The sequence below is a fragment of the Colletotrichum chrysophilum genome, assembly GCF_026319265.1.
Source record: "Colletotrichum chrysophilum strain AFK26 chromosome Unknown scaffold_37, whole genome shotgun sequence".
In the NCBI taxonomy this organism is placed as follows: Eukaryota; Fungi; Ascomycota; class Sordariomycetes; order Glomerellales; family Glomerellaceae; genus Colletotrichum; species Colletotrichum chrysophilum.
The window spans coordinates 232,305-245,340 of record NW_026517324.1 but is presented as its reverse complement, the minus strand read 5'-3'; the positions used below and the strand labels follow the sequence as shown (position 1 = coordinate 245,340).

General features: G+C 54.4%; 5 protein-coding genes across 5 annotated transcripts; 3 read left to right on the top strand and 2 right to left on the bottom strand.

The window, feature by feature from the left end:
• Positions 1-2,032: 2,032 nt before the first annotated feature.
• On the top strand, positions 2,033-3,524 carry COL26b_005507 (uncharacterized protein; the record flags this gene model as incomplete). Its single annotated transcript, XM_053178351.1, has 3 exons — positions 2,033-2,475; positions 2,527-2,629; positions 2,682-3,524. 3 exons carry the CDS (start codon positions 2,033-2,035, stop codon positions 3,522-3,524), a joined length of 1,389 nt encoding a protein of 462 aa, XP_053037753.1.
• A 2,492-nt stretch (positions 3,525-6,016) lies between these two features.
• COL26b_005506 (uncharacterized protein) lies at positions 6,017-7,517 on the top strand (the record flags this gene model as incomplete). Its single annotated transcript, XM_053178350.1, has 4 exons — positions 6,017-6,164; positions 6,213-6,377; positions 6,440-6,525; positions 6,576-7,517. The coding sequence occupies 4 exons, from the start codon at positions 6,017-6,019 to the stop codon at positions 7,515-7,517; spliced, it is 1,341 nt and encodes a 446-aa protein (XP_053037752.1).
• A 415-nt stretch (positions 7,518-7,932) lies between these two features.
• Positions 7,933-9,186, bottom strand: COL26b_005505 (uncharacterized protein; the record flags this gene model as incomplete). Its single annotated transcript, XM_053178349.1, has 2 exons — positions 7,933-8,533; positions 8,834-9,186. 2 exons carry the CDS (start codon positions 9,184-9,186, stop codon positions 7,933-7,935), a joined length of 954 nt encoding a protein of 317 aa, XP_053037751.1.
• A 1,088-nt stretch (positions 9,187-10,274) lies between these two features.
• Positions 10,275-10,891, top strand: COL26b_005504 (uncharacterized protein; the record flags this gene model as incomplete). Its single annotated transcript, XM_053178348.1, has 2 exons — positions 10,275-10,317; positions 10,380-10,891. The coding sequence occupies 2 exons, from the start codon at positions 10,275-10,277 to the stop codon at positions 10,889-10,891; spliced, it is 555 nt and encodes a 184-aa protein (XP_053037750.1).
• A 47-nt stretch (positions 10,892-10,938) lies between these two features.
• On the bottom strand, positions 10,939-12,252 carry COL26b_005503 (uncharacterized protein; the record flags this gene model as incomplete). The annotated part of the gene is made up of 1 exon (XM_053178347.1): positions 10,939-12,252. One exon carries the CDS (start codon positions 12,250-12,252, stop codon positions 10,939-10,941), a length of 1,314 nt encoding a protein of 437 aa, XP_053037749.1.
• Positions 12,253-13,036: the final 784 nt, after the last annotated feature.

Genomic DNA, 13,036 nt, shown 5'->3' with positions numbered 1-13,036 from the left:
CAGCTCTTAAGTAAAGACCGCTGTTTTCGCGAGTAAGGATATTTTATAATCTCATGAGTAAGAAGGTAGCGTGAAGGTGAAATGCGATAAGAAGTAATGGGCTTTAGTCCTGATGAGCGAACCTCAGTGGATATGTCCAGACCCACCTCATACCTCAATGATTCGTTCGGACAGAATACGACTGTGGTGTCCTTCAGGAACAATGATAGCTTTCTACACGTGAGTGGCATCATGACTAATGACAATAGTCACAGGAACTAGCCTTATCGGATCGTTTCCAGTCTCCTCTGGTTTGTATTGAATAAGTCGAGGCATGTAGAACACGGCCGTTTGTGGTCTTGGGACGAGTTCACACGTTGTTACTTCTATCGGTTCCTAGAATCACTCCTGCATTCTCATCATTATTTGATCGGACGGCTCAAGTCACCGCAATTTCCCAGCTACGTAGCACCACTGCAGACGATATGTGGATAACATGCCTGCGAAGGGAGAACTGAACGTATCAGTGTAACAAGTGGCCAAAACAACTTTGTCTCTTGGTTGAGGCCGAAAAGTCTTTCTGGTTACAATTTCAGATCCAATTTCGCTCTACTAGCCAGACCACACGCGGCTGATGTTGTGTCGAGTTGTAGACGCCAATAAGTACCTGCAAGCAACAATTCGCCAAAAGGATCATCATAGAATGATCGTCGACCATGTTGGGAGTCCTCGCTTTCGCAAACTAGATCGGGGACGTTAGAAATAGATCCGCCTGTGTGACATGTCAATTTCTGGGAAATAATACGGCTCATCTACGCTAGGGGATGATGCATCCCCCTGTTCACACCGCAATCCTATGTTGCTTACAGCAGGCGGATCGCATCGGAGGCCGAAGTTAAAGCCAATCAACACCCCGTACCTTGACACGACTCTCATGAACATATCGTGTGGTGTGCTGAAATGTCTGTTATTCCTCCCCAGAGCATTGTGTTACTTTTTGCCCTTTTCTTTTTAGGCTACTCCAGCCCAGGACAGACGACTGTGTCATCGTCCTTGGCTCGATGTTTGGAGACGTTGCTGCGGAATGGCGATACAGGGGTCACAGAATAACACGCGGGTTTACTAGGCGCGAGTTCTAGGGCGTAGGACCGATACTCCGCGACCACAAGGGGCGTCAACAGCAGGTCACACCTAACGCGTAATACCAACCCCGAGCCCGCTGGTTCTCTGCTGTACGGTATTAATTTAACCTCACAAGTATGCTTGATCCCCCTTTTGTGGCCAGTGGACGCCGTTGGCTACGGGCTGTTAATTAAGTCCAAGAGCATCAGCAACGTCATGCCGTTTCAAGTCAAGAACTAAGAGGCCGAATGCTCTGACCACTGATAGGTTGGCGACTCCTCCTATTTGCGGCTGCATGTGACTTGAATAGGAAGGCTAACCGCCATAGCGAAGAGTTTTCCAGAGTGGGCAGCAGCGCACCACTTGCCCCTGAGCAGAAAAGGACCCCAATGCGCTCCCACTTCAGATTTGCCTGTTTTTCGGACTCAAATACGGTAGCTCTCGCCGGGATCAGGAGGATACTTTTTCTCTTTCAGGCCAGGCGTGCGGCTTGCGCAGGGGATCGATGGGCGCACGCTCCACTGTTTACTGGGGCGGAACCCAATTATGAGCCCTGTAATTGTCGTATGGTTCCCAATTGAGGACGGGATTTAATTAAGTGACAGCTGTAGTCTGTTCCAGATAAAAGATCGTTCCCGCGGCGGCTACTGTATCCGCGGGCATAGATCGAGGCGCGAGCACGGTGGATTTATCAAGAGGCTTCGGCTCCCACATGGCAACTGCTCTTCGCAACTCTGTTCCTACCAAACTTCTTTCTCTTTTGGTTGTCACCTCTCATACCGTCTCTCGTTCCTTTGGCTTGTCACTCTAAGCTCTCATTCATTCATTGGGTTCCGGAACTCAACCACAATTTTCCAATTCTTTTCCAACGAACCAACATCAGCCTTTCACCCAGCTTTTTTAATCTTGGTTCGATCACGACAACTCCACAATGAAGTCGGCTCCCGCTCTCTTGGCGGTCTTGGCGGGACTTGCCAACCTTGTTGCGGCTCAGACTGTCTCTGGCAAGCCTGAAGGCTTTGCTACTGGTGTTACTGGTGGTGGCAGCGCAACTGCCGTTACCCCTGCGGATATCACGGAGCTCAAGGAGTATCTCACTGACGATGAGCCTCGCGTCATCCTCCTCTCCAAGGAATACGACTTCACCGAGTCTGAGGGCACCGAGTCCGGCAATGTTTGCGCCAGCTGGGGCACCGGCGCTGCTTGCCAGAAGATCATCCAGGACGACTGCGGAAGCAACCCTGCTTCGACCGAGACTTGGTACAAGGCCCCGACTCAGCCTATCGACGTCGGCAACAACAAGACCATCCTCGGCGTTGGCAGCAAGGGAGCCATCAAGGGCAAGGGCCTGCGCATGCGAGGCAGCAACGTCATGTAAGTGCTAACCTACGTTGGTGCCGCTTTCCGTGCACTAACAGACAACAGCATCCAAAACATTCAGGTCTCTGACTTGAACCCCAAGTATGTCTGGGGTGGTGATGCTATTGGCTTCGATGGCGCTGACCTTGTCTGGGTTGACCACGTCACGGTAAGTCACTTGATTGTAAATAACATGGTGTCGATGCTAACCCTTGAGACAGACTGCCCGTCCTGGCCGCCAGCACTACGTCTTCGGCTTCAACCCTAGCAAGCGCATCACTCTCTCCAACAACTTCATTAACGGCGAGTCCGACTACTCTACCGGCTGCAACGGATACCACTACTGGACCTTCGAGATGGTCGGCACCGACGACCAGATCACCATGAAGAACAACTACATCTACAAGACCTCCGGCCGCAGCCCTGCCCTCAGCGGTGGCACTCTCCTCCACGCCGTCAACAACGTGTGGGACGACAACGACGGCCACGCTCTCGAGGGTGGCGACACCAAGGCCCGCGGTATCTTCGAGGGCAACGCCTTCATCAACGTCAAGGCTCTCGTCTCCGACTACCAGGGCAAGCTGTTCTCCTCTCCCGACGCCACCACCAACGCGCAGTGCAAGACCGCCCTCGGCCGCGCCTGCGAGGTCAACGTCTTCGACACCACCACCTCCACCGACTTCTCCAAGCTAAAGGACACCTCCTTCTTCAGCGAGTTCTCCGGCTTCTCCATCGCTTCCGCCGAGTCCGCCAGCTCCATCAAGACCAGCGTCCCGAACAACGCCGGTGCTGGCAAGCTCAGCTCTTCCAGCAGCTCTTCCAACAGCTCTTCTGGCTCCACCAAGTCTGCTGACACCGTTGCCGAGGCTGCCGCCACTACCCCTGCCGCCACCTCTGCTGCTGCTCCTGCCGCCGCTGCCACGAGCGCTGCTGCCAGCTCCGGCTCCGGCTCCGGCTCTGTTGCTCTCTACGGCCAGTGCGGTGGCCAGGGCTACTCTGGCGCTACTTCTTGCGCCTCTGGCAAGTGCGAGGTCGTCAACAACTGGTACTCTCAGTGCGTCTAAGCAACTTCGATTTCTTGATCTGGGTCTCGTCAAGGCCGATGGACCGTTCTGTGATACCCATCTGTCAGTCTGAAGAGGCACACGCATTCTTGTAACATTGTCATTGCACATATATTCCTTGTAAATATCTTTGAGGCCAGGGGCCAAGCAAAATAAAACCGACCAGCGTCTTGCACTACCTCTATTCAGCTCCAGATCATCAGTGATGCGGCATGTGAATTGTGCGGCTATGTTTGTCTCAGGCAACTGATCCATTTCAGCCCTTTTCACGGGGAGAAGCGTTTGCTAATGTACCCATTGGGGCCACCCTAGGCAACTGAGACCAAGGCAGTCAGGCAGGCGGCAGAAGTGTTTAGCGACGGGAAGTGGCTTTTGTTTCCCTCAAACTCCTTCAGGTGTCACTTCAACACTTTTACCTGATATGGGCATAATTGTTAAAGTGATAGCAAATGTGTAAAGGCGTTCGGCTATGAGTTCGTTTGTATATAGGATGCCGGGCTTAAAGTTCATGTAGTTATTAGAGAGCTGATTGTGGCTGGAGACACTAAGTAAGGTGATGCATTGATGGCGGGCTGTCTCTGCTAGCCTCATGGAATGCAGGGATCCCACAGCTAAACCTCGACGCTTCATACTCTCAATGGGTTGGAAACGCAGACTGCATATCCCATGTCTGAGACTTCCACAGCCTGGCCCCAGGAAGCAGGGCACATTTGGAACAGTCTTGTAGTCTGCGAGGTAGTAACATGGCCTGCTAATGTCCAGAGATTCTGCAAGTATTCATAAAAGAGGCTGGTTATTGCGCGTAGACATTGGCAATCTTGATCACGGCCAAAAGATAATGATGAGCCTCGAGCTACCTTTTCAGTATCTTAGAGTCAACTTTAAATCTTGTCGGGATACGTCAGGTACAAGCCTTCTAAATCAGGTGCGATGGCTTTTCTAGTTCAGCTGTAGTGAGTCAGATTGTCTCTTGCGTGGCTCTCTTGCGTGGCTCTCTTGCGTGGCTTAAGCTAAGCTCAGCTTACATCACAGACATCGCGCGGCATGCGAATGCGCAATCATGAGCGTGATGAAAGCTTTTGATAAACGTATATTGAAGTCCTCTCGCAAAATCTCATGTCTACCAAATCTTCGCCATCTCATCAACAAGCGTGGCGACCAACACACCAGCACCCATTTTCTGATCTATCAACCCTCTCTGACATCTTCAAAACTGCTCCTGATGCGGTCTCAGCTCTATGTTACCGGCATAGTAGGCTTCTGGATTCTAGAACATGCAGAAGCTGTCTACTATCTTGACCAGGCGGACGGCTACAGCGCACTGCCGTCATGCGCCGAAGTCCCCATCAGCTCCATCGTGAGAGACATGGTCTCGGGATGCGGTGACGGAGGCAGGACAACATCCTACAGCTGCTTCTGCACTGAAAGCTCGGATAGATTCAGCAACATCATTGCCACTGCTGTTGCGAAGAACTGCGGCCAGTCGAACGTGGAGGTCGCGAGCGCAACGCAGGTGTTTGATGCATATTGCCAACTTGGCAAAGCTGATGCAGCAACAGGTTGTTATACTAAAAGTCCTCTTCCGTGTCTGTATGTTGCTAACATCACCGGTGGAAAGATATTAGTGGGCCAACTTCGACGACAGGCGGCAGTATCCTGACCTCATCGCCAGCCTCTTATACCGCTGAACCATCATCTGGTCTTTATACTGGAGCTGTCATCGGCGTCAGCACTTGTGTATCTCTCGTCACTATCGCAATGTTCATCGCTGCCTATTTCGACGCCGTGCCAACAGGAAACCCCCAAGCGTCGAAGCAGATACCGAAGTGTTTGTGGAGAACGGAGAACGGAAAGCAGCTCAAGGACATGATGGCACGGTAGAAAATTTCAAGGCAGAGCTGGATGCCAGGAATGAGATAAACGAGTTGCCAACTCCGCCGCCGCCGAGGGCCATGCACGAGCTCCAATGAGGGCAGTAATCGTAGTTATCGAGGACAGATTAATGCTCATCATCAAATGTTTCGACGTTTCACTCTGCATATTCCACAAACCTCGGAGTTGAAAAAGTCCACAGGAGACGCCAGCAATGAGGTTCGGCGGAAGCCCGACTGCAACGCTCACGCAATGACGCGAGAAATTGCACCATCGTCGAGGTCCCTGTTGACACACCAAACTGACAGCCGGACAAGCTCAGATGAACCAACCACAAATCTCGGAATCCGATGCAAGATAAGACGTCGGCAATAATGCCACGCGGTCGCTAATACCGTCGCGCTGGTCGGGGCCTAGGCCGGTGCTTGATGCCTTCGCAGGGACTCCGGCCCTTGTTTGCCGGTGATGTGCTCCGGTATTGTGCTGACGACTTCGGACGTTTCTCAGTCGGGGTACAGAGCTTCTGCATTTCTTGGGATACAAAGCAATGCAAATATCTGACATGCTAATTGGGAAATGATAACGTCCTGTTTGCCGCGAGTCTGAAGCATCTGCCCATCATGACCGAGCCTGCACGCCGGTGGTATCACTGGTTCTCGCCCAGCGATAGTCCCGAGGAACGCAAGCTGATCCTAAAACTGGATCTGCTCATTGTTCCCTATGCTTTCATCCTCTACTGGGTCAAGTATATGGACCAGACCAACATCAGTATGGCACCCTCAACCCATCAGGCCGAAGGTTATTGACACGTTGTAGATAATGCATACGTATCAGGAATGGCCGATGAACTCGGCTTCCATGGGAATGAGTTGGTTCAGTTCCAGACCATCTTTGTCGTGGGAAACGTGGTCGGCCTGCTGCCGTTCATCTACCTGTTCCCCCGAGTACCGATGCACATTCTGGTGCCGACCCTCGATTTAGGTGAGCTACGCCTCAGACTGCGAATCGTCTGCAATAACATAGGCTGACTTTTGTCGAATAAGGATGGGGACTGTTCACTCTGCTCCAGTACCGCGCCCAAAGCTATGGTGAGATCATGGCCTACCGGTTCATGGTATCTTTGTTCGAGGTTGGTCTCGGTGTTCCGCATCCCGACGTGCCTGCTGACACGTTTTAAAGGCCTCGTACTTCCCTGGCGTTCACTTCGTTCTTGGCTCCTGGTACCGAAGCGATGAGATCGGTCGCCGGGGTGGCACATTCTACATCGGCCTCACGCTCGGCACCCTCACGGCGTCCCTCCTCCAAGCCGCGGCAACGACCTACCTCGAGGGCGTCCACGGCCTACGAGGCTGGCGCTGGCTCTTCATCATCAACGCCATCATCACCCTCCCCCTGGCCTTCATCGGCTACTTCATCTGGCCCGGCACGCCCGCCAAACCAAACAGACTCGTGATGAAAAAGTCCGAACTCGACCTCGCGCGCTCGCGCCTCGAAAAGACAGGCAGCTCTGTCAAAAGCACACCCTTCTCCCTCAGCCTCCTCAAGCGCGTCTTCACCAACTGGCGCTTCTACCTCCTCGTCCTATGGGACGTCTTCTTCTTCAACACCAGCTCCAACAGCGCAGCCTTCCTCCTGTGGATCAAGAGCCTGGGGCGCTACAGCACCGCGGAGATGAACAAGCTCAACGCCATCAGCCCGGGCCTAGGCATCTTCTTCGTGCTGTTCATCAACTTCAGCGCGGACCTGTGGATCGGCAGGCCCGCGGCCATCACCCTCGCCTCGGCGATCAACTTCACCGGGCTTGTCATCCTGGCGGCCTGGAACGTGCCGGAGGCGGCGAAGTGGTTCGCCTTCAGCACGTCGTACTCTGCGGTGGCCGTGTCCTCGGTGCTGTACGGCTGGGCGAACGTCATTCTCAAAAACAACATTGAGGAGAGGGCGTTGACGCTGATTCTGATGACGGCGATCGCGACGTCGACGAATGCGTGGATCCCGCTGTTTGTCTATCCCACGGTCGAGGCGCCGAGGTTCCCGAAGGGATACGTCTATTCTGCGGTGATGGTCGTGTGTTTGGTGGTTACGACGCAGGTTGTCAGGGTGTTGTTGGGGACTCAGGGGTAAGACTCGCTGTTTTTGTCTGGGAGACTGAGTGGCTAACAGAGATGCAGGGAGAAACGCCAGCCCAAGTCGCAGGTTTCCCCTCTTGCAGAGGGTGCTTCGACATCTGTCGATGATAGTCATGATCGAAAGACGTCGTCTCCGCGGATTGAGGCTGTTTGATTGGAAAGACACGGGAAGGCTTCAGATGGGCATGCATGTCTTTGTGGCTATGTGAGCAACAACGAACGGCTCATTTGAGGTAGTCTTGAATGAGAGTTACCACATGTGTGTAGAATGAGTCGGTGTTCAAGTGGAAAAGTAGCCATATTGAGTGAGCCATGCTTAATACAAGCGCCGTTGAGAGAAACCTCCTTGTTCATCAAGAATGAGATCATTACACACGATCGCTGTCTGATCCGTCTACAATAAAAACAGTCTAGTAACCCTCCTTTTTGTTGACAACGTTGACAAGCCTCTTCCCCTGACTCAACCGCTCCAAATTCAGGTCCAAAATCCCCAGGATCCGCTCCGTATAACTCGTCGACATACCGCTGATATGCGGCGTAATCAACAGATTCTTCGCCTTCCACAGCGGATGCCCCTCAGGCAGCGGCTCCGGATCCGTCACATCCAGCGCCGCGCCGCGGATGAGCCCGTCGTCCAGCGCCTTGATCAGGTCGTCCGTGTTGACGATCGGCCCGCGCGCAATGTTGGACACGAACGTCTTCTTCGCGGACAGGATGCGGAACTCCTCCGCCGCGAGCAGGTGGCTCGTCTTGTCGGTCAGCGGGGTCGCGACGACAAGCAGGTCGAGCCCGGAGCCGAGGAAGGCGTGCAAGTCGGCCTTGGAGGCGCCCGAGAACCACTTGGCGGGGAACTTGCCCTCCGGGTCGCCGAGGCCGGGCGGCGAGTAGCCGTTGTCGCGCTTGGACTCGGGCGTCGGGCGCGGGTGCAGGGTGTAGGCGTGCACTTTGAAGCCGAGGGCGGTGGCTACGCGGGCGGTTTGGCGGCCGATGCTGCCGTAGCCGAGGATTCCTCTGGGGATGAGGGTTAGTTAGATGCTCTGGTGATAGGAGAGAGTGAGGTGGGACTTGCATTGTGCGACCGACGGCGTCTTCTACCCAGTCATTTCCGCGAGACCACTTTCCTTCGCGGAAGTTGTCGATGTATTTGGGGACTGTTGGGTTGATGAGCACTCACGCGGTGTAACCTGAAGGGTGAAGCAACTCACGTTGATGCTGGAACGAGAGGTAGGTTGAAATGATCCATTCGGAAATCTGAGGTCTGCGCGGGTATGAGTTTACTGCTCGTTTCATCAGTCACTTGAGAAGACATACCCGTGGACACCATTCGCCGTCGCAAAGACTGCATCCGTGTCCGTGAACAGCGGGTGCTTCAAGATGTGGTTCGCGCCGGCGCTCTGCAGCTGCACGTACTGCAGCTTCGGCGCCTGCTCCGGGTCCGGGAGGGCGCTGCCGGTGAGCAGGATCGTCACGTCCTTCCACTCGCTCTCGTTAAAGGTGCTGCCGGGCTTCTTCTCGGGGAAGCCGAGCTCGTGGTAGACGACCTTGAGATCCGGGAACTGGGAGTGCAGCTTGGCATAGAAGTCGTCGTCGGGCTTAAACTGGGAGAGGATCAGGAGCTTCTGGTCCTTGAGGGTCGGGTTTGGCGGCGGGAGGAGCATGATCATTGGTTTTTGGTGTTGGCGTGAGGAATTACTCGGTAAGAGGAATGAAGCGGTTGTGAGGCTTGGTGTTGTTTATGAACAGATGTGAAGTATTGATAAGCAGGAGTTTGAGCGCGGACAGGATTCAGGTTGGCGGGTTTCAGCTGGTCGGATCACAAATAATGGACAGAGGAAGCTCTCTCTCTCACACCGACCCATCCACCAGCGGAAGTCATGGCATAATCGCAGCAGTAATGTACCCTGAAATGGAGGGGCATTGGAGCTGGTGCGGGGGGTCCAGTCTTCCAATGTTTGGTTCGCTGGCCTCTGAGCGCATCGCAGGGCCAGATGGCGCAACAGGAAGGTCGGAACGCCGCCGATGCGAGTGTGTGGGGGGGGGGGGGGGTTCAGACGGTTGGCTCAAGGGAATTGCGTATCTTTTGACTCGTCAATGGCGTCTGCGGCCAAGGGTTCTCGCATCATTCATTCCTTCATCCAATCTTCGTTGCTCGCTCCTTTCGCGGACTGGGGGACTCCGGCCCGGTGTCGGCGGCAATCGAACATGTCCGCCGGAGCCTGGCTGGATGTGTCTGCCGATAAGGCCGGTGACGCGGAGAATAGCTGGCAGAAGTGAGTGAGCATTGTAAATTGCGTCAAGAGCTGTCGACTGGGGAATGCAGCTCTGTTCCCTGTCGCTACAGATTGATGATAAGATACCGATAGATGATTGCCATTCCCCTACCCCTCATCCCCTCACCACCAGCTATCTAGCTGGTCCAGTCTCTTGTTTCTTGGCGGTACTTTGCTCGAATCTCCTATGAACAATCTGCTTTTGAGGCTATAGATGTTGTAGATATGCTTGCCTTGACGCATCCTGACTCATTCTGACTCGGCCCAGCTGATGAAACACACAAGTCCCGAAGACGGTGAAAACAAACATAAATCTAACATTGGTTGAGGGGCGCATGCATAATTCCTTCTCCACCTTCGACATAGGCGCGCCCTTTGAGAACCAGGCTGAGCCGTATAAATAATCTTTTGTCTGCGATTGAGGCTCTGCAACAAGCTGTCTTGTGCCCAAGACACTACATACCGGCAACTCATTCTCCAAAATGGCCCCCTCAAACTCAACTGTCCGCCATGCGCGACGTGAAGGTAAGCCAGTAACCTGTCTTGCTGCCATGCAGGCGGGGGGACATGAACTGACACTGCCCCAGATATTCCCATCATCCTCTCCCTGATTAAGGAGCTGGCGGAATACGAGAAGGAACTTGACAGCGTCCAGGCCACCGAGGAATCACTCGGAAACACCATCGCCTTCGCCCCGGATGACCAAACCGCCTACACGGCGGGCAAGCCCGTGACGGAATCCACATCCCCCAGCAGACCCGCGAGGTGTCTCATTCTGTTCAACGAAGCGGGCGAGGGTGTCGGCATGGCCCTGTACTTTTACAACTACAGCACATGGCGCGCCAAGCCCGGTGTCTACCTCGAGGATCTCTACGTACGCCAGACGGAGCGCAAGAAGGGCTATGGCAAGCGCCTCTTGGTTGAGCTGGCCAAGGAGGTCGTCGCCATGGACGGAGGCCGACTTGAGTGGGTGGTGCTCAAGTGGAACGAGCCGAGTATCAAGTTTTACGAGTCCATCGGCGCCAAGGCCATGGACGAGTGGGTTGGCATGCGTGTCGATGGTGACGCCCTGCCGAAGCTGGCTGGCTTGCTAGACTAGATAGAGTGGGAGCTGGGGTATAATAACAGAAACAAATAGACAAGGCACTAGTTTCCGCCAAGTATCTGTCCCTGGGCATCGACGCCCTCAAAGATTCCACGTTGAGGGCCCGATGCGATGGGCGGGCTAGTCAAAGGGTTACCCCAGACAAACTCACGCCTGTGCCGCCCCTTTTCATCGCTTTTAGTCTCCTCCACGTACGATGACGCTTGCCATAACCTGCTGAACTCCCTCCGAAGCTTTCTGTCGCTGTATGGAACCTCGCGCACCAGCTGTTGGGTCTGCGAGTATGGGCCGTCATCCGTCTTGCCCGTCAACCGGGTTCTCTTTCGAGACCGTGGTCTCTCGATTTCGCGGACGGGAATTGAGGCATAGGCCGACCACGGGAAGTCCCTCCGCTCACTCTTCTCCGTAGCAACTGGCCTGCGTGGAGCCAGTTTCCACAAGACCTCAGGCGCATCACCGCTGACAATCGAGCGCAACAAATCCCATTCATTGCGCTCCACTGGTGGCACAAGCCTGTCTGCCGTCCTCTTCCACCAAATACGTACTTTCTTTGTTTTCCTCTGGGCTGCTGTCTCTCGGCCCCATACGTCGTTCTCAGGGACGAACTTTTCAGGCTTGAAGTTGTCAAGTTCAGTTCGGGGCCAGCAATCCGATGGCGTATCACGTTGCTGCGTCTTTTGGGAGGTGTAGAACTGGGTGAGCTTTTTGATGTCCCAGTTGTCTTCGATGGGACTGAGCTTCTGGCGAACCCAGGGCGTGGGATCGGTCCGGTCGAACACGCGCCTCGTCGGGGGAATCCTTTTGAGTCTCTGCAGCTTTCTGGCCTTCTGGATGTCTCGTTCTGAGTCAAACACTTGCATTTGTTTCTCGAGCTCGTTGATGTCCACGGGAGGATCGGGTTCCTTCTTGACAAAGTCGGCCATGAGCTCACGGCGTCGCCGGCCTAACTTCCCAAACACGAGCCATAAAACCTTGCGGAAGCGGTCTGTGTCGCCCAAGAGCGCGGCATTGAGGATGACAAGCTTCCTCTTACCTTCCCCGAGGGCTTTTGTGCGCAGGAAGTGTTCTTCTTGTTCTCGGCCATGGTCGCGCCCACGAGTGGGCAATTTGGCTGCTGCCGAGGCAGCTCTCGCTCGCTCTCGTCGAAAGCCGTCCTTGACCCAGTCCTCCAGGTAAGAACGGCAGATGAGCGGGAAGTATGTGGTAGCGCGGAGGAGGTGGCGGTAGAGGTGAAGGGGTCGGATAGGCCTCGGCAGGGGGATAACGGCGGTGGAGGTAGCGGTCGCGGCTTGGAGGTGGCTCCAGACCTTCTTTTGCGGTGTGGGGTTTCGGATCGGGAGGCGGACCTTGGGCATGGTGATGGTGGAGCAGCAGGAGGCTGGTAAGAGACCGACAATCAGGAACAGGGCGGCAGGGACATTGTTGTTGCACTCGGCTGGTGTCTCGCAGTCGGGCAGAGACGCATGTACCGTTGCCGGAGTCGGTGTCGGTACGAGTATCGATGTCGAACAGGATGCATGCAGGACGGAGGTAAGGTACGGTGCAGAAATTTGGAGATTTGGCTGCAGCGGTGACGGGGACTGGCTGGAGCTTCATCGGATCTGCCTCAGGAGCCGAGGGCAAAGTGGCCCAAGCTTCCTGGGATGGGGGGCAGTTGCCGTAGAAAGGTATTATTTTATTTGCAAGGCAAGAACAACAGAGCTTCGGTTTGTTGAAAATGGCATGAACTGCCAATTGAATATTGCTGAATACTGATATCTAAGAAAAGGTCTAGTCAGTCTTGTCATCTGCTGCTCAGTATCTCAATACAGCATGGCCACTTGAGAACACCAATCGAGGCAAGACGGCTGGCTCATTGACAAAGTACCCAGCATAAGGTGTGAACCAACAGTCATCAACTATCAACAATTAACTGCTCATCTTAAGGAAATCCTCAACTGTTTACATGATGGGTAAGATACTCATCGTGACTGGCTCTGGTAATGGGACTGGAGGTGGACGCGATAGTGTAAGAGGCCCGGTCTGCGATAAGGCCACCCGCGGCACGTCGACTACGCGTCACCGACGCTCCTCCCTCGCAGGCCGACGTGAATGCCCTTTCACTTTTCGCGGTGAGCAGGGCCGGTACGTACCGTCAGT